We start from the raw sequence: 21,262 nt of genomic DNA on the forward strand, positions 1-21,262 counted from the left end.
AAATATGTTTTAGTAAAAGTATTTTTTTTTGTCTCTGGTTGAAGCCTTATATCTCTTAATATTTCTTCATTCATGTCTATGTCCATTCCTTTGGGGCAAAATAATTTGTCTGACACGTGCGAAAACTAAAAATGCGTATTGAAACTTGTTACTTTTGTTCATCCAGGCTCTATCCTGGCCATGGGATTCAATTTGTCCGAAACGACTGTAAGGTAAGTGATTCAAATTTTAATTATGGTTCAATAAATTAAATTTCAAGTGCTTTACGCAATGTCAAAACACTCCCGTCATCCATCATAATAATGTAATATAGTATCGAAAATTTCCTTACCAAAATATTATTTGTCATTTTATTTCATCTTAAAACTGATTATCACACGTTCATTACGGTTGCTTTACATAATTCGTTTTTTTTATTTATTTGCGAACGTCAACATTAATATTTTCTTTAGCTATTTAGATTTGTAATGTATTTGAGTGTCGTTTTAGATATTCAGATTTTGCCGTTCAAAATGTCACGCAGCCTTTAAAAAGAAAAAGAATCCACGTAAGACAAGATGGACCAAATCTTACAGAAAAATGAACGGCAAAGAGTTGTCCATTGACCCAGCATTTGAGTTTGAAAAAAGACGCCATGTTCCCATGAAATATAACAGAGAACTCTGGACCAAGACTGTGGAAGCCATGAAGAAGGTGGAGAGCATTCGGCAGAAAAGACAAAATGTGTACATCATGGAGAGGTTACGCAAGGGAACACAGATTGAGATTGAACGAGATGTTAAGGAGGTTCAAAGAAACATTTCTCTCATACGGTAAGTTTTTTTTTTTCAAAGAACTTAATTGGGAAGTTTAGTGTTTTAGAAAAAAAATTGGTTTGTAACGTCATTTTGGTTTGACTATCAAACAAGGCCAAAAAACATTTTCATGTATAGTATTATTACTGCGGTTTTTTTAAATAAATTCTAATAGAAGATTGTGGATAATAAGTTTAGGCAAATTGCGTAGGACTCACATGTTGGTAGAGAAGCTGGGTGTTTGGATAGTCAAAGGAGAACAGGAAGTTCTTACATATTTAATTAATGATTTATTTATCAATCCCCATGGGATTTTTACATTGTCGGCCTCGTGGTGTAATGGTCAGCGCGTTTGCCTACCATGCAAGAGGTCTCAGGTTCAATGTGAAATATTGTAAAGGGTGTTTGAATGCTGTCGAAATGCGATCCCTCAGGCGAATGTGTGGTAAAACGATGTATGATAGGTGCACAAATGTCGAGATCCGTGAAGTGTGTAAGGCTGAGACATGCATTATTGACAGAATCAAGAAAGGGGTGCTGCGTTGGTTTGGACATGTAGAGCGAATGGACAGCGAAAGAATGACTAAAAGGATCTACGATGCAAATGTTGATGGATGCAGAAAACGAGGAAGACCGAGAAAGACATGGCACGATCAAGTCCATCAAATACTTGAAGATGGACATGTCAAAAGTAGGAATAATCGACGTGCGTGCATAAGAAGATGTATGAATGTAGAGGAAGCGAGGTCTGTATGCCAAGATAGAGTGTTATGGCGTTCTATCCTCTGCCTACCCCTACGGAGAAACGGCGTGATGGTTTGTTGTTGTTGTTGTTGTGTTTTCACACTATAATATTTCATAGTCCCCGGACTGGTACCTAAAGCGTAAGACTGATCACCTTCCCTTCATGTAACAAAATTTATAGAGATATGCTGTGATTGGTGTATCAATCCAGTGCCCTATGAACCATTAGGTGCAGAAAGGAAATGATGATTATAAATTAAACTCACACCTATTATAAAAATAATACCATAAAATTAAAAATTGGCGGCCTCCGTGGTGTACTGGTCAAGACGCTTGACTCGCACACGGAATGTTCCGGGTTCGATTCCCGGTGAGAACACAAAATTTAAATGTGATTTTCCTCAAGCCTGGGTGTTCTGTGATGTAATTCACCACTGTAATTAGGCCTCCTGGCCTGTTGTGGTGCAAAAAAAGAAAACTACAAAAAAAATACAATTTTTTCAAAATAGGAACAGCAATTACCCTTTGAAGCACAATGAAGTTAATTTGTTCTTGTAGTCTAATGGTCAGTGCATTCGTTTGCCATGCAAGAGGTCTCGGGTTCAATTCCCAACATAGTTGACACTAAGTATTTATTTTAAAATGTGTTCACACTATAATATTCCAGTCTTGGACTGGCACTTGAAGCTCATCTTACCTTCATATAACAAAAATTATCAGGATACACTGAGGTTGGTGTACCAATGCAGTGCCCTATGCACCATTAGCCGCGGAAAGGGAATGATGATGACGAAATAGATGTAAACAAGCATCATTCACCACTTCAAGATATTTTTCAGATCAACGATGTGCTGTAATTTTTATTATATATATATACGACTACTCACTGAACGATGAAATATTATCATCTGTGTCTAGTATACTAGATTTAGGTATTATACTTGACACTAAACATTCTTTTACAATTCATATTGAACATGTTATCAATTAATACTTAGATTTATTAACAGAATCACAACTGACTTGCCTGCACCTAGAGTATTTCTCTGTTATCTGGTCTTCATATTATGATGTCACATCAAAAATATTGAATCAGTTCAACATTGATTTTTAAGAAAGATAGGCTGGAGGTTGGGCTTATCCCGAGACCAATATACGTATAATGAGTTAGAAACTAGCTAATATATACATTTTCTCTTCAAGACCGTCGAAATAAATCCCACCTTCTAGTCCTATTTAGAATTCTCAACTCACTCTTTGATACTACTGAGCTCAATAAAATTAAATATCCCAACTAGAAATCTCAGACAAAACATACTCTTCCATACCGATAACCATAGAACTAACTATGGTTTTCATTCCCCTATGCCCAGAATTCTTAGGTCTGCCAACAAACATACCAGTCTTGATTTCTTTGATAACAAGTTATCTTCTTTCATATAATCACTGAATCAAATTCAATTATAAACACCTCTCCCCCTTCCACTCCCACCAAGTCTACTATATACCATTGTGTCTTTCTACTTTTATAATAATTTTCTATGAATAAATATGTCCTTAAAAATACCCATTGGGCGTATATATAAATAAATATTCTCAATAAAATTAGTCATTTTGCAATTTAGAATTATTCTCCTATTTCTTCCGCTTTTGACATGGTTGATTAGACTTATCCTTTGGAAAGCTTGACCAGAAGTTTTGTGTGTTTTGGTTCATTATCAAATTACCCAAAATATAAAAGGACCAAAATATAACAAATACCACCAAAGCTTCTTAGTGAGAATATTAGTGATCCCCATATTTTTGTATGGTGTAGAAATGTGGATTGTAAATGAGAGGTAGCGGCAGAGAATAAATGCTTCGGAGATGTGGTAATTGTTAAGAATGTCGCATGTGTTGTGAACTAATCACTGCACAAATATTATGAATAATTTATATTTATATTTGGATAATTTATATAGCGCCGTTTTTGTGAAAATCACCTCAAGGGCGCTGTACAATAAATAAATATCCCAGCACGTCTTGCAGCTACAGAGCGCATGGACGGTTAGGATTCTTGTTTCTCGTCTCCAGTTATGATATATAGGAGCTAGATTACACGTCTTGCAGCCACAGAGCGCATGGACAATAAGAAATCTAGCCCCTATTTACATTTCTATTTTTTTATTTGACAATGGAGTTTACAGTTTTAGTGATATTTTAAAAAATTAAATAAAAAACAAATTTATAAAAATGGAAGTTAGATAACAACAAGTCTTGCAGCTACTGAGCGCATGGACGGTTGGAATTCTAGACCTCATTTACTAAATTTGGATATTTGATAGTTGATAACATTTACCTGTTGAAGCTAGATTACTAATCGTCTTGCAGCTACAAAGTGCATGGACGAGTGAAATTCTGGCAACTTAAAATTATCAAAAAAATTACAATAACAAACATTGAGCATAATAGTAAATTTGTAAAGTGTTCGTGCTAAAAAGTAAACAATAAAAAACTAAACAGATAAAGCACTTCAACACTATGGATAGCATAACAGATAAAAATATCCGAAGGGTAGCTTTCATAGATGTTCGGTAGTCACTAGTCACTGTCGCAGTGTCGCACATGTGCAAACACATGTTGTTTGCTAAATTCCTAGAAGATGGTCCGGTCCACGTGTAGTTGCCGGAGGGGGGAAAAAAGCCTATTGTTCCAACGACATTGTATCCATTTTAGTCTGTATTTTGAGTATGAAATTCCCGCTCAATTTTATTAATTTTTGACATTATTATTAGACAAACGTGTGTATGAGAGTGGTTTACGGATTGACGCATCATTTTGTATGTACGAGTATATTAGAAAGTATATTCTAAATCTATTGAGTATGTATCAATAAGTTCACTTTTAGTAGCACTGTTGTAATTTATCGTGGGAGGTAGTATTCCAGATAATTAAGTCTTGGTACGTCCGCATCACAAATTAATACATTCTTAAACGATTTAATGGGTTCAAATACTTTTTTATGATTTTAAAGTAGGTGCACTGTTGTTTGAAAGTTTCCTTTATTCACTACTTGTCACATATTTTAGTAAGAATAAAGCGCAAAATAATGCTTTAAAATGAATAGTCTTCTTTTTCCACTTTTTGTCTACACATCGACCACTTGTGTGGTAGTGGTATTAGTGGTATTATAGAAATAAAAGACGAGTGATACTTAAAATCCACAAATTTGGAATATCCAGTGACTGGTTTCATCGCTGTCGTGACATCTTCGAGACTCATCAGAGTAATGTTGCAAAAGTAATAAAACCGGTCATTGGATGTTTCAAATTTGTGGATTAAAGTATCACTCGTCTTTTATTTTTATATTAAATTACAATAAACTTCCATCAAGAATTTTCACTTTCAAACTTAACTGGAGAGGAACCTTCGAACTTTACTTAGTCTCCTTTACTTTACTTAAGTCCATGACTACCGCGGAACCATAACCCAATGAGGAACTTCAGCCCTATGGGAAATTGGATAAAAAAATGTTTTCTTAAATTTAGAGTATTAGATTATGTGGCAAAGTTTCTTGAAAATGTAGGAAAATAATATTTTAATAAAAAAGACTACTTAGAACGACGTCACTGGTTCCTATGAATCAACCAATGATAAGAGAGTTGTGGAAGTTTTCCAGTTTACTCACCGTCAACTGACCAATCGGCAGAACTGACCGAGAAGATAATACTATACATAAAATTTAAAAAACAAACCACTGAACTTTCTCATTCAAATTATGCTAAGTTGTGAGTAATGATTGAACGAAGGAACTGTTGTGTAAAAAAAATGGTCCGTCTAAAATTACCAGTGTTTGCATTTCGGTACAGTACTGCAATAAATATTATTCATTTGAAATGTGTTTATTTTTAAATAAATTAATTATTTTTGTCTCTTGTTTTTGTGACAATTTAAAAAAAATAATAATAATAAATGCAGTTTAATAAAAAAATCTGGTGCAAAAGTTACTCGTAGTAAATAATTACACAATTGCAGTGTTGCATGTCAAATGAAAATATGTTATAGAAAATATTCCTACAATTACAAGAATACTAAATGCCTTAGCACTTATTGGGCTTTACATTATTATTGCTGAAATCTCATGTTTATACCAAATGTAGGCTAATAAGTATATCACGATTTTCATAGGTTTCCCAACCTATGAAAATAATCATTTAACAGTAAATGCATCCCTCCCTGTTGAAGATACACTTTTAAAATTATTATTATTATTATTTTATACATTAGCAGCTATTAAGCTGATGCGTGTAGATGTAATGCACTATGGTTTAAAAATAGAAAATATGACAAGAAAACATTATAAACTCATATGTGCGTCCAGATAGTTTTTGAACTCATTGACCGAGCGTGCACCTATCACTTTCTCGGAAAAACCATTTCATTGCTCCACAACTCGGTTTCGCAGGAAGTTCTTCCTGGGGTTGGGTGAGAAGGAGGTAGTGTTATATTTCAATGAATGTCCATTTAAGATGGTCGTTATTATTAATTGTGAACATTGATTTCAAAGCTAGCAGCTAGCAGCAAAGAAGACCTTCAATTCTTGGTAACAAAAGTCTACGATGTATGCAAGAAAAGCGATTTGCTTATGAATGTTGATAAATCGAAAGTGATGGTTTTTGAAAGGGACGAAAATATTACTAAATGTGAGATCAGCGTGAACGGAGATATTCTGAATCAGGTAGAAAAATTTGTGTACCTGGGAAGTATGTTTACTAGGGACGGAAAGGCCGAGAAAGATATTGAAAGGAGGGTGAGTGCCGGGAACAGGGTGAACGGTGCACTAAAATCTACTTTGGCAAACAAATGTTTATCGCAGGAGGCTAAACTAGCAGTTCACAACGGAGTTCTAGTTCCAACTCTAATGTATGGGAGCGAAGTATGGAATTGGAAAAATAATGATGAAAGTAGGTTGAATGCTGTCGAAATGCGATCCCTCAGGCGAATGTGTGGTAAAACGATGTATGATAGGTGCACAAATGTCGAGATCCGTGAAGTGTGTAAGGCTGAGACATGCATTATTGACAGAATCAAAAAAGGGGTGCTGCGTTGGTTTGGACATGTAGAGCGAATGGATAGCAAAAGAACGGCTAAAAGGATCTACGATGCAAATGTTGATGGATGCAGAAAACGAGGAAGACCGAGAAAGACATGGCACGATCAAGTCCATCAAATACTTGAAGATGGACATGTCAAAAGTAGGAATATTCGGCGTACGTGCATGAGAAGATGTATGAATGCAGAGGAAGTGAGGTCTGTATGCCAAGATAGAGAGTTATGGCGTTCTATCCTCTCTGCCTACCCCTACGGGGAAACGGCGTGATGGTTTGTTGTTGTTTTTGATTTCAACGGTACATTATATTGCTCTGTTAAGATTTTGAATGTTTCAATTAAGTCACTATGCTGCCTACGCTCTTCCAGCAAACTCAATAAGCGGTCCTCATATGTTTTGTTCCTTAGAGAAATTACCATTTTAGTTGCCCTTTGGACTTTTTCCAGCAACTCAGATGTGGTTTCAAGTGAACACCACTACAGAGAAAAACAATCGGGAATTGTTTTGAAGGAATTGCGTCGCAAATTTCTAGTGGATCAGATAACAACGGCTGATTTACTTCCGACACAAAGATTCAGGGGTGCAGCTTGTTGTTTTTTTTTTATAACACAAAGTCGAGAATAATTTTCTTGACATGTAAAATTGCAAAAATACCAGTATTAGAAAAATGGTCCGATAGTTTATGCTCTAGTTTTTAAGAGTTACACTTTATATTAATAAGAAAATATCACGTACTATGAATACCGATAAAAATGTATGAAATAGATTTAGAATAATTCATTGTATTTTCAAAATCAATATGGATATTGTGGAGAAATGTTTTCATATATAACTTTTTTTTTAAATGTGTCAATAGAAAAACGCGACATGTTTGTCATTGATAGTTGTGATGTGAAGATTCGTAACAATTTTCTATAAAAATTTCAATGGTTTGGAACAAAGTTAAAACTGAACATGAATTGTGGCGTATTAGAGGCGTTGCCAATGCAATGACCGTTTTTGCAGGCATTCAAAATTACAAATCAAAAAATATTTTTTATGCTACTCCAACGGTTGGGCCTGGTTGCGTACTGCGAACCAGTTTGTTTATAAAATAATTCAACATGACATTGGCAAAAGCATCAAATTTATAGTGCAACGCCATTTTATTTTTAAAAAGAAAGCAAAAAAACATTATTTTACTAGACAGTATTTCATTGACCCTCATTACTTTAAAAATGTTTTTAAAAAACGTGATATTTCCCTATTGAAAGGGGGTGTTTTTTACATATAATAAATAGTATAACTCAAAACTTCAAATTTTGAAGCTATCCCTCTATGGAACTGAGCCATTGATATATGTAAAATATAAGGAACCAAATATGCTTCAGTAAAATAATAAAAGTCACAATACAACCAAAAAGTACTAATCTTTACATATGTTTTTTATTTCAGTTCTCCTGCTGCTGGTTTGAAACAGAGAAAGGAACAAGAAAACGCAGAAATGGATGTTGAGCCCGAAATGATTGAAGTCGTCGACTCAAAGGGACGTAAGAGCATTATTGCGGCACCGATTGAAGAAACATCAATACAAGAAGACGAAGCCCAAATGATAGAAATCTAGATAAAGATCTCACTGTAACCCATATAAAAATTTCCAAGACAATATTTATTTGGACAAACTCGTGCTTTGTGAATGAAAGACTCATCATTATTGATTTTTGTCTGATGCAATAAACATTATATTTATCAAGTTCTTAATCCACTTAGCAAGTGAAACTTTACACCATCTATGCCAGTCTTTGAAAGTACTTAGTCAGAGTTGCAATCTGTTTCACTAGGAAAGTAAAATGATTCGTTTTGAGAAATATTCTGTTCTCTGTGTTGTGGCTGTCATTATATCGAGTGTTTGGCAATACATTTGGTATTTACCCATAAGTTTAGTCTCAACAGTTGCATCTGAATACGATTTTATAATCGGTTTGTATACATTATATATTTTATTATTTATCTTTTCAGAAGTTACTAAAAATATAATATACAAAAAAAAACAAGGTTTTACTGATTCCTTTTGTAATTTTACTGGGATTTCCTGATAAAATGTTATTTTTAATATGTAAATCAGATGCAAGGTACCAAAATTTAACATGTGCTAGTTCAGTTGTAACTTTTATCTAATCAAAAATGTGTCCTAAACATTATATTTATTTGTTTCTTGCAGCATTATTTGTATGTAAATTTTCTTGAATAAAAAGTTTTGGCACTATATTTAAAAAATATCTTTAATTTATTTTATATCTATTATAATTTGTTTGTCAAAAATCTATAATTGTAGTCGATTTTTTATTGTCACTGACTGACTAATGAGGAAGTTGAGTGGATTTTTTTTATTCATGAATAGGAGACTGAGACTAAGACAAAGTTAAAAATAAAAGAAAAATTATGTACCATCGCTGACTTTTAACATAAAAAAAAATTACTCTTCTGCACTAGACGTCACTAGTTCTCTTCGTTGAGTTGAACTGATTGGTGAGTTGGCTTTCCGGGAATCGTAAATCTATCACATTACTTTATCATTGGTTGATTTAGAAGAACTTGTGATGTCATTTAAAGTAGTTCATTTTTATTAATTTTTTCATGCATTTTAGAGAGACTTCGCAGTAAAATTAAATGCTCTAATTTATGCCGTGTGTAAGAAAACATTTTTTATATCCAATTTCCCATAGCACTGAGCTTCCTCATTGGTTAAGTATGAAATCACTTAACTCTTGCAAGATGGCCTTGATTGACTTTATAGTTTATAGAAAGCTCATTTTATAGTGACACAGAATGCTGTGGAGAATGCTTGATTGTTTCCTTCTTACGTACAGTCTATTAAAATCTTCAATAACTTTTACTTATGTGTGCAATTTTTTTCATATAAAACATTCAAATGTGCATACAAGCAAAAAATGTATGTTTACCTTGGTTCACCGTAACACAACATAGGCCATTCAATATTCAAACACACTGCACCATTATGTTGCTAACATAAAAATAAGTATTAGCTCACTGTCAAATACTTAAAAGAAGTTGCCTATCTACATAAAATGTGTGTGGAATTAAAATAATCTTAAAGTACTAGTATAAGTGAACTTAGTACATGGTTTAATATATGATATTACTTCATTGAATTAAGGTTATGGAGGAAGTTATTTTTCAGGGGTTAGAATTGAATAAGTAACAGTTTGCAGTATAACTAAAGAACTTTTTGTCAATTTTAGTTGGTGGTGGTACAGCAGGGTCTGTTTTAGCATCACGTCTGTCTGAAGACCCAACTGTAACCGTTCTTCTAGTAGAAGCCGGTGATCTGTTTGGTTATGCCTCTAAAGTTCCCATATTACCAACAATAATGCAGAGAGGATCCTATGATTGGTCATTCTCTACAGTGCCACAAAAATATTCGTCTTTTGGACTACACAATAAGGTATTTTCAAATATCACAGCCTTCTCTATTCGAGCTTTAGTAAATAATAGAGTTCTGAGGGAAACATCATTAAATCTGCGGCAGTATAATGTACTATCCAAATTTTTACACATTTGTTATTCATATTTTCTTGCCTCCTTTTTTACAGTTGTAGCTGCTCGATTCAGGGGCGGATCGTGAATTTCTGGGGCCCTAGGCTAATAGTACTTAGGGGCCCCTACTTATTACTCGACTAATTTGCATTTTGTCAAAAAACTGTTTTCATAAGTCAGATGAATGCAGAAACATTAACCCGTGGCTTGCTCGTTACATTTGCATAGTACATTATGTTGATACATATTACAAAAGCTCTCTTTGGAATTCTACCTTTACTGACAAACTATTTTATATTATATTGATTTCTAAGGTCACAAAAACAACATAATGATTCAAATTTTAGGTTATTTTTATTTTTAGTTACATAGATAAATTTATTGATATATTCACATATTATGTGGTGAAGTTTCGATTTGAAAAGTACAATCTCAAAAGTAAATTATATTAATTAAAGTAAAAACAAAGTACTGTTTTTACTTTAATTTCATTACGGACTTTACAGTCCATTTAGTTACAAAAAATACATTACATTTTTTATATGCAAGTATGGTTACCGTAGAACTCCCCAATTTTAGTATATTTTGACAAATAACTACCTTGTTTGTGTTTTAATCAATTTTATTTTGTATTTTTTAAAAATAAAACACTATCTACGAAATATTCTGAGATTGAAATTTGTTGAATATATTAATTGGAAGTATTTTTAAATATTTTTCTAAAAGTGGTATATAGATAGGCATCGAAGTTCTAAACTATGTACCACCTTAGAAACTATCACTTTATTTCACAAAAAACAAGTCTTGTTGATTGATGTAACGCTAAATATCAACATTGTATTCAAGTTACAAATATTATTGAAAATAAAAACACAACTTTATTAATAAAAGTAATTTATTTCGACAAGATAATAAAGTCTAATTTGCAAAATAACAGAAAAGTTGAGAAATTATATAACCTAATTAAAATTAAGTTAATTGAACTGAAAAAGGGTATGTAGGTATTAAGGAATTAAAGAAAGGAAAAAAAATCCAAGCAAGAATCCCAATCAAGGAATTTTGTATGCTGCCCTGGTAGAAGAAATCTTTTCTGGGGTTTGTGTTTTCTGTAAATCTTTGCTTTTATAATTTGAAGTCTTCCTTGGCTGGCCAAACCCAATGATGATTTATTCCGCATCTGGACATGCTATTCACCGTAATTCAAGCATCATAATTTTTTTAATTTGCCCTGGCTAATTCTCTCCTTCGAATAGCACAAGAACATAGTCATTCACTTGTAATGTTTCATTGTTATTCATTCATTGATGTTCATTTGTAGATTCATCACTACTTTTGGGATTAAAATTTGAGTCAGTTTCAGACAGTAACGGTGGTTTTTCCTCTTCAGACTCACAACTGTCATCAGATTGTTCCTTTACGTTGGCACTTTGTAGCTCCTGCTTTCCTCCGGTTGGTTTTAGATATTAAAATCCGAAAATATAGGTACCTATATAATAAAATATATATAAGCAGGTAGATACTTCTTAAATACAACCTAATACTTCTGTAACAGACGCGGCGGATCACTGGCTTCCGTAGCAATCGTGCCAGTCACAAGAAATGTATACTGTAGATGCTGATGTCAAAGCAGAGTAGCCGGGCGTAGACGGGCCTCGGCCGACGAACGATAAGCTCCAGGGGAGGTATCGCTGCCTAGAGATCCCTTGCGGGGTCGCTAGTGAGTAGCACTGGCGGCCCCAATCCTGAAGCAGGCCACCGGGTTGTAAGGCCGGTATCTCTCCGTCGGCGGGAACGGCGGGGTGTGTTCCGGGGAAGTAGCCAAGGGTCCAAATTATCCGGGGTCCAAAATCCAATCCAAAGAGTATCCGAGTTCCAAGTCCAGGGGGTAGCAGCGGTCGAATATTCCAGGTGGCGGTGAGGTCCGGTTTAAAGCGAGGCAGGGAGACGATGTGGAGAGTAAAAGCCCTTAGTAGCGTGACGATTTGACTGATTTATTATTTGCCCGGCGGGGCTATACATACAATACATTTTGCCGTGCGGCGGCGGTGCTAGGCCAATAGCGGGCGGTACTAGGTTGATCAATCACGCGGTGAGAGAGATAGCGAGCACATTCGCCCGCTCTATCGGTCTCTCTCGCGCCACGTATAAGGACGCCCCCCTCCCGCTACCCGGCCGCAGTTCCCCGCCGACCGCGCGGCGATCAACATTCAAACAGAATAATGAACAAGTTTATTTTTAGGATACATTAAATAACATAGTGGGTAGTCAATAATATTAAATTAAATGATTCCTATTCTATACATGCTTCAGTATGGCGATGACCATCCCCGAAAGCGACAAATACTGGTCTTTATTGGGGAGGTAGTACCTCGCTTACACATACTGAAGTCCCTATGTTAAAATTATATTGAAAGGCCCCAGGAAGGGCCGCCAAGTTGACATAGGCCGCGTTACGTCGGCAACAACTTCATACTTTTACAAAAAATAATTGAAGCTCTGATTTAAAAAATAATATTTAATCCCAACTATGTACCATAATAATTATTGGGCAACATTTAAAGAATAAATAAGTTGTCTCATCTCTGAGCCATGGTACATAGTTGGGTGACAAAGTGTTCTTTTCGACATTTTCGTAAATATCAAGATAACCTCAAACAGTATCAAAGGCTACATAGAATCTAAATAATTGCAAAGAAATATCCTACAATTTAAAATATAGTACTCATTTGTAACACTTACCAGTTTTCCTAGATGCAAGAAAGTTTGACAAGAATAAAAAAGTAGCAAAAAATCAACTAAATTAAAATTTATCACCCCGTAAAACGACCAACAGCAAGCCGCGATGAAATGACATGAGAAATTGGCTCCAACTCTCAACTGTACCACAGATAAAGAAAGAACCAGGGGCGTCTTCGTAAATGCATGATGTTTAATAAAATGTTTCTGATTCTGGGGTGGTACATAGTTGGGGAGTTCTACGGTACATAAGTACTTTTTAATAGCATTTATTTTTACATTGTAATGTATCTGTTTTAAGATTCAGTTTTTGCCTCGTGGAAAAGGTCTCGGGGGCTCGGGACAAATTAATTATCTGTTACATGGCTTGGGGTTGCCTGAGGATTTTGATATGTGGAATAAAATGGGAGCAAAAGGATGGGAATATAAAAACATGGAAACTTTTATTAACAAAACTTTTGTTTCATCGGAAGATTCGTCAAACATTAAATCTAAGGTATGTATTTTAAACAAACACTTATAGAGCATTCAAATAACTACTCTGTATTACCTACACACAATTTTATAACATACTTATTTGCAGATGGATCATGTAATTAGACTATCGAATATTGACCAAAACCTTGAAGACATTAATGTGGCCTTTATGAAATCTTCTGTTGAACTGTCCAAAGAAATAAAGATGGACGTACATCCATTAAAATATACAATTTATAACGGACAAAGGGAATCGAGTTTGATTTCTCACCTTTTGCATAACTTAAATAGGAAAAATTTACATGTTTTAATTAATTCTTTAGTAACTAAGGTAATAAAAAAAAGCGGTGTGGATTATTTAATACATGAATGAATGTATAGGTATATTAAAAAAAAACATTTTTGCTTTTAGATACACTTTAACAAGAAAGAAGCTGAATCCATTGAAATGTATAGAAATGATGTTTTCTTTACAGTAAGAGCTAGAAAGGAAATAATTTTATGTGCTGGATCTATAAAAACCCCACAGCTCTTAATATTATCAGGGATTGGACCAAAAAATGACTTACTTAATTTAAAAATTGATGAAGTTTCACAGTCAGAAGGTGTTGGAAAAAATCTGCATGACCATCTTAATATGCCCCTTTACATTAGTATAAACAAGCCCATAACAATGACCCTAGCCAAAATAAGCACCCTGAAATCATTATTTTCATACTTATTGAAAGGACAAGGTAACTTAATATTATACTAATTTAGTACCATCTTTATGAACTTTTAAAAAGGCACTCTTTGGTTTATTTACGCTTATAATAATGAACTTAGACTATACCTAACACAACAATTATATTTATATGTACATAGTTCTAGTCTTATTGATAAGTATTATATTTTAGTTCCAATAATCTGTTTGTGACAGGCTACCTTGCATCACCTGGAGTTGTAGCTCTTGGAAGGGGAGAAGATCACTCTGCTATAATTTTGTTTGCTATGGGTTCTGTGGATGAAGTTGTACTTCGGGAGATAGCTAATTTCAAGCCTGAGGTATGAAAAAATTACCACAATGAGGAAGTTCAGTGCTACGGGAAATTGGATAAAAAAATGTTTTCTTCGTAAAAATTAGAGCATTTAACTGTACGACAAAGTTTCTCAAAAATGTATGAAATGATTAGTGATAATGATTTGAATAAAAATAGACTACTTTGAAACGTCACAGGTTCAGGTGAACAATAACCAATAAATTATAGTGTTGTTATATGTTGCGATAGATTTCCGGATTCCAGATAGCCTTTTTCTTCAATGTTTAGTGGGTTTTGATAGGTACGGGATTCTTTTGAATATCAAGAAAACTAGCAGACTTGAACTTGTGACATCATGGCCGGTGTAATTTAATAATTACAAAATTTAAAAAAAATCATAGCGATGATAATACAATACATAAAACTAATATTTTTTTTGGCTTAGTTTGAGTCTTAATAGTAAATACCAATATTATTATTTTTACCACCACTGAACTTCTTCATTTTTCCTTGCTTTTCTATTTAGGTACCTAGTGAGAAAAATATCTATAAATCAGCTTAGATATAAAATACTAAGAAATCCTCTTTTTAAAACTATTTCTCATGTATAATTACACTCACATATACACGCACAAGCACACTCACTCACACGCACATACACATTCATCCACGTGCCTACATAATGTAACATGGTGAAGAAAATTATAAAATAAGGTTTTCAAGTTACTTAACAAAAGAAAAAAACATTAAAAAAAAACAAAAAAACATATTTCTTTAATTTTAAAATAAAAAACTTAAATATGATTTAAATGTTAAAAAGAAACATTTAATTAAGGAGGTTAATAAACAAATATTTTTACCTTTAGTTTGAATTTTGAAAAGACATTGATAATTTTTATTTTGTCAGGCAAATTGTTATAGAAATTTATTCCCTGATATACATAACTTTTTTCAAAATGTTTAGTATTAAATTTTGGCATATTAGTATAATATTGGCAAAAATATTAAACAAATAAATCAACTCTGTATCTTCTAAAAGAAGCTCCAACTATAATATTTGATATTATTCATTGGTAAAAACCAACATTGTAAAAACTTATTGACGAAAGAAATTTCCGTAAGGTAATAAACTCACCAGTGTAGGTTCAAGAAACATGTTTGTATAAAAAGTCATTAAATAAATAAAAATAATCTTAAGTATAATGTAAATATTCTCACTGGTTCTTTGTGTATTTATGATTTTAATATATATATATATATATATATATATAATGTAATAAACGTTAATTAATGCATAGTACTCGGAGGGGTTTAACCAGATGCACTATTTTTTCTTTTTTTAAATGCATCTGTCTAATTTGTAAAAGAATGGGGTTTTCATCGAGGGATTTAAAGTCTCAAAATCAAATCCCAATGTTTTTTTATCTTGTGAATGTTTTGTATTTTAGATATTTCGTTCATTCTTTCCGTTTTACAAACATCCTGATCAGGAAGGATTTATTTTCTTGAACACGTGTTTCCAACCATCCAGCAGAGGCTCTATTCTATTGAAAAATGATGATCCAAAGCAGGAACCAATGATAGATCCTAATTATTTATCGAATCATAATGACATCAAATGTATAATAAAAGGTAAAGAAGTACATTTTACTAACTATAAATATTTAAGTTGTGTTTTGTTGGATTTAAAATTTGTCGTGGGTATAATAGTAACCCAAGCTTGTATTTCTTTAAAAAATTGAAGAATTATTAAAAAAATAAATCAACATAGATAAAAATTCATATCTTTTATATGCGGTAGGTAGCCATTATGTTGGCATTTTTGTTAACAAAAAATAATGTATTTCTTGTGTCTTTTGCAATTAGTAATATGATAAAGATCTTGAGAATTGATTTGATCCAAACAAAAATCATTCTAGGATCATCAATCATGAAGTTAGCTATAGTTTATAGCAAAACAATCTGCTGTAGGTACCCAGGTCGAGAATCACAAGCGCAAACCTAAATCATTCTTTACATGTTTGTTTTAAACTAAAAATTTGCAACCCTTTTGTTTTATGCAACAGAGTAAAATGCCATCTCTACAGCTATGGGGTCTTATGTGGGGTTTCATCAATCTTTAAAAAAATAAAAATATTGGTAAACACACTATCTGTCCCCCTCGCACCACATATAAAGATGTCCCCCCTCGCTACCTGGTCGCATTTTGGCGCGAACCACACGGCAGTTAACATACAGACAGAAATGATATGGTAGACAGTAAATAATAGTATTTTTATTTTATATCTATAATAATCTCTATTCTATGTGCTTCGGTATGGTGATGACCACCCCCGAAAGTAACAAATGCTAGTATTTATTGTAAGGGCAGTACCTCGCATACACATACTGAAGTCCCTATTCTATATAGATATTAAGAGGTCTCAGTAAGGGCCGCTAAGTTTTTATATGTGGCGTTACGTCGGCAGCAGTTTAAGAAAAATATATTTAATTACCTTTAATTTTTTAATAAAATAATGTTAAAATAGTGCATTTTTTAAAACTCGGTTGCAGAGTGGTATGACCGTATGCTTGTTTTGTATTGTTACTAGCCCAATTTATTTTTAAATCAGTACTTTTTAAATCATCTTTTTAGCAATAAGGTTATCAATGGATGTGTTAAAAACCAAAACATTTCAAGACCTTGGTGCCGTTTTACACTGGCCCCAGTTGGATGATTGCATGCATTTATGGACAGAAGATATTTCTGATACCTTTCTGGAATGTATAATAAGATTTGGAGCTCTGACAGGACATCACATTGCTGGTACATGTACTATGGCAGGTCGAACTCCGGTTGTTGACCCATCTCTAATGTATGTTTAGTTAATTTGGTTAATTTATATTTAGGATATTCAATTTTCTTATTTTAGTGTTTTTGTTGAAATGCATAATATTTAAAGACTCCGCCTCGTATCATAGTGGTTAGCACATTCGCTTACTAGAGAGGTCTCGGTTGTTATTTCCGATATGTTTGATATTAAATATTATTTTAAAATGCAATATTGCAATACTGCAATATTTCATAGCCCCTAGACCGATTGGTGTGCACATGCAGTGCCCTATGGATCATTATGTGTGGAGAAGGGAATGATGATGATGAAAATATCAAAATTTAAACAATTAAGAGCTATTAATTATCAGTATTTTTTTTTTCAACCACTGAACAGTTGGATTTTATAGAAATCTTTTCTTGTTTCAACTGGTTTTGTTGACCGCTTTCTATACTCTGGATTGCCAAATTAGAGTAGTCCAGCTATATGCTGATGTAGCCGTATATACAGGTGTCCCAGAAATCAACGTCAACCCGGAAACGGGTGATAGGCCAAGTTGTGACAGTTATCAGAAAAATATTTTTTTAAATTTAGTAAAGTACTTTTCAAATTATAAGTATCAAAAAATAATTCAGAAAAACTGACACCCTGTGATGATCTTTCAATTCCTGTGACTACAAATATTAACTTTTCTTAGATTTTTTTCCTGTAATGTAACCATGAATAACTCTTCTCTAAATTTCAGTTAAAAATTAAAAGGTTCCTGCCTCAGTTTTTGATAAAATTTTAGATTTTTGTCCAACATTGAATTAATAATAATTACATCGCCAAACTTTAACCGACTGTGCTGAAAAAAAAAGTACTACGCTATTTTGGCAAGTGGCTTTAAAAAATGGCCCGTTTAGTTTAAATTCTAAAATGGTATAACACTTGCTAAAAAACTTCTTAATTGAGGAAAAAAAAATGTTTTTTATGAAACCTAATTTCATGCCAATTCTGTTCATCCATCCAAACCTAATTTCATATCACCCGTTTCCGGGTTGACGTTGATTTCTGGGACACCCGTATAGCCGTATATGTACATATTCGCAGTCCGCTTATAGAGGTGTTTATATGGACAAAAACCATTCTAGGATTATTAATCATTAAGTTTAGCTACAGCTTATAGCAAAACATCGGGTAGTAGGTAGTCAGGTCGAAAATTGCAAGCGTAGTGACCAACCAACTGTTAGTTGTTATACCAAAAACCAAATTAAATATTTGCAATGTGAATAATAATAATAATATTTGTGCAATAGAGCAAAAGATATTCTCTATCGGCTGTAAATTATGAGATAATGTTTTATCCAAATCTTTTCTTTTGAGATTTTCTGCTGTACTATTCTGATAATTCTGTGGCTTGGATATAGAAGGGCCAATGTCAGATTTCATATTTTTCTTGCCACCATTGTAGAGGGTCATCATCAATTTAAAAAACTTGTATATTTAACGCACACATTGTGTGTTGTAATGTTTTTTTATTAATATTTGTTATCAAAGATGTCAAACAGTTCATTATAACGCCACAAAATGACCCTTATAGCTCCAAGCCACATAATTAGTTAATCAATCAAATACAAATAATGTGTATGCTGCAATTTGTAGGGTGCGAGGAGTTCAGAAACTAAGCATAGTGGATGCCAGTATTCTACCCACACCAGTAAGTTCGCCCCCAAACTCTGTGATTGTGGTAATCGCTGAAAGAGCAGCCAAAATAATAAGAGAAAGACATAATATACAACCATCTTGTAAAGAAAAAGCACAATAACCTTAAAAGGTCATTAAAAAATATTTTACATATTTAAATATTTGTGAATAAATGATTTAACACTGTTGATAAATTTAATTTTGAATTAATTTTAAACTTTTTACTGAGTACTATATTTATTTAACAATTGTAGTCTGCATTATTTTACGGATTGTTTAACCAATTACGTAATGCAGACTGTAATATCAGATAGAATAACATTACAAATGACAAATTAATGAATAGAAAGCAGATAGCTGCTAAACTGCTGATTTATACAGAAAAATATGTCCATATTATCTGCAGAAGCTGTTTTCAGCAATCTGACTTGAATTCTGACTTGCATTTGTATGGCTTCTAAATGTGTGTAAAACAGTGCATGAGATCTCGCTCTATTATAGTTATTGGAAACATATACATAACTGATCTCTTTCAGTATATTTGAATTATATTATATACTTACAGAAATCAGCTTGTCGGAAATTTTTCGCAGAGAAATATGATTACGAGATTAGAGAGTATTGTAACCCAGCACGCACATGAATATTCTGACTTGTCATGTCAATATTCTAATATTTGTTGAACAGCAAAAGAACGACAAGAAAGATTTACAATGTGAATGTTGGTAGATGTAGAAAACGAATAAGACCAAGAAAGATATGTCATGAGTCATGACTAAATCAAACAAATATAAATAATTTATTTTAAATTTAAAAAATAATTATATGCGCCTCATGATTTACTTAAATATTTAAATTTAGGAGCCTTTTTGAACGGGTTCTAAGGAGTTATTTAGATCTAAATTTGTAGCAACATACTCAAAATATTGTTGATTAAACTAACTGGTATAAGGAGTACAAAAATTGTTTTCAGGCGTTGCCTAGTAGGTGAATTGGTTCAGCCGGATGAATCTCACCCACATGATAAAGGTTTCAGCTCTTTTGCTTCACAAAAGTCAAAAGATGGAAGAGTTGAGGAAATGTGGATGTTAAACATAGGCAGAATGGTGAAAGTTACACAGGGTGGCCACTTAAAACCTCACGGTCATAAACCCTGTAAATGCCCAGACTTCTATATTTTCTTCTCAATCTTTTTTTCCATTTGTGTTGCAACAAATTTAGGGTTGTAAATAACTCACTTTTAGAAAAATGGGAATTAAGTGGGGCTTTAACCTCAAAACTCTGATCTGAGTGAGTCTGCAAATTAAGCCTGCCAATTAAGTATATGAATGCAAATATAATAAATACATCTCTTAGATGTAGTGAAAAATTGTGAGCATATCTTATGAACTAATTGTAATGTTTATCTGTACTTGTTCTTAAATTAAAATACAGGTAAGAGATTGTGAATAAAAAAAACGTTAATAGAAATGCAAGGTAAATTTAATAACAAATTCAAAATTACATCAAATTTCATGATACACAAAAGTAATCAATACAATATATTTTGAAAGAATACATGAAACAGTTTTTTCTATTAACCCTTTGATTCCTGAACATAGATTTTAGCAGTTTTTGAACTTTTTCTTTTTGATTTATGTTATTTATGGCTTGGAAATGATTACATATTTTTATTGTGTTATAAATGTGTACTGTCAGAGAATAGCAATATAAAAAGTTGTTATTTTTCCAATATGATATGTTATTTACAAAAAAATAATAAAAAAACCCGCATTATAACCAAACCATAAGAATATTGAAAAAAAAACTTACCTGCCATCATAATTATAATATTGAGGTTTGTTAACGAAAAGGAGTAGTAATTTTTCACAACGAAACGGGTGACAGCTCTATACAAAACTGATCCCTAGGAGTCATTTTTTGGAACTAATTACTTCAAAATGGCCGAAACTACTAAAAAAATCTTCAAATATGTACCGACAGTGATTAGTTACATCAAATGCATTCTCATATAAGTTTAACGCCTGGACAAATTTGTAACCATCAGGAAGCAAAGCCTTTGAAAAAATCATCTACACCCATTTATATGCATGTCTGATAACATTATTAAGTATCTACTATAAATATATATGTATATATAAAATATATTCTAATCAATTTAATAGTGTAATTAATACCATAAGCACACAATTATTATAAATCACTGTTTATACTGATTGTTGAAATAAGTGCCATTGTGTTTTCACATTTCAATATTTGTATAATAGTTTTGTAATCAATATGATTTCATTATAAACAAATCATTAATTATTGCAATTTATTGACTGCTGATTGTTCTTTCACAGAATATATTTTTTAACCATATAA

At 32.8% G+C, this 21,262-nt stretch overlaps 2 protein-coding genes across 6 annotated transcripts; both read left to right on the forward strand.

Moving 5' to 3' along the window:
• Nucleotides 1-87: 87 nt before the first annotated feature.
• RpL24-like (ribosomal protein L24-like) lies at nt 88-8,883 on the forward strand. Its single transcript, XM_088225459.1, has 3 exons — nt 88-212; nt 490-812; nt 8,062-8,883. Exons 1-3 carry the CDS (start codon nt 132-134, stop codon nt 8,228-8,230), a joined length of 573 nt encoding a protein of 190 aa, XP_088081585.1. The 5' UTR covers nt 88-131; the 3' UTR covers nt 8,231-8,883.
• A 991-nt stretch (nt 8,884-9,874) lies between these two features.
• Nucleotides 9,875-21,085, forward strand: ninaG (neither inactivation nor afterpotential protein G). Of its 5 annotated transcripts, none has more exons than XM_088225452.1 (8): nt 9,875-10,072; nt 13,202-13,396; nt 13,484-13,708; nt 13,790-14,111; nt 14,297-14,421; nt 15,845-16,028; nt 17,032-17,251; nt 18,854-21,085. In XM_088225452.1, exons 1-8 carry the CDS (start codon nt 9,998-10,000, stop codon nt 19,014-19,016), a joined length of 1,509 nt encoding a protein of 502 aa, XP_088081578.1. In that variant the 5' UTR covers nt 9,875-9,997; the 3' UTR covers nt 19,017-21,085. The 5 variants fall into 5 exon arrangements, with proteins under 5 accessions (XP_088081578.1, XP_088081579.1, XP_088081582.1 ...); XM_088225453.1 differs by having other exon boundaries at nt 13,790-13,982; XM_088225454.1 differs by having other exon boundaries at nt 9,974-10,072; nt 13,227-13,396.
• The last annotated feature ends 177 nt before the right edge of the window (nt 21,086-21,262 follow it).

This window comes from Micrasema longulum, unplaced genomic scaffold (genome assembly GCF_059751315.1).
Source record: "Micrasema longulum isolate JH-2025_06_02 unplaced genomic scaffold, ASM5975131v1 h1tg000362l, whole genome shotgun sequence".
Lineage (NCBI taxonomy): Eukaryota > Metazoa > Arthropoda > Insecta > Trichoptera > Brachycentridae > Micrasema > Micrasema longulum.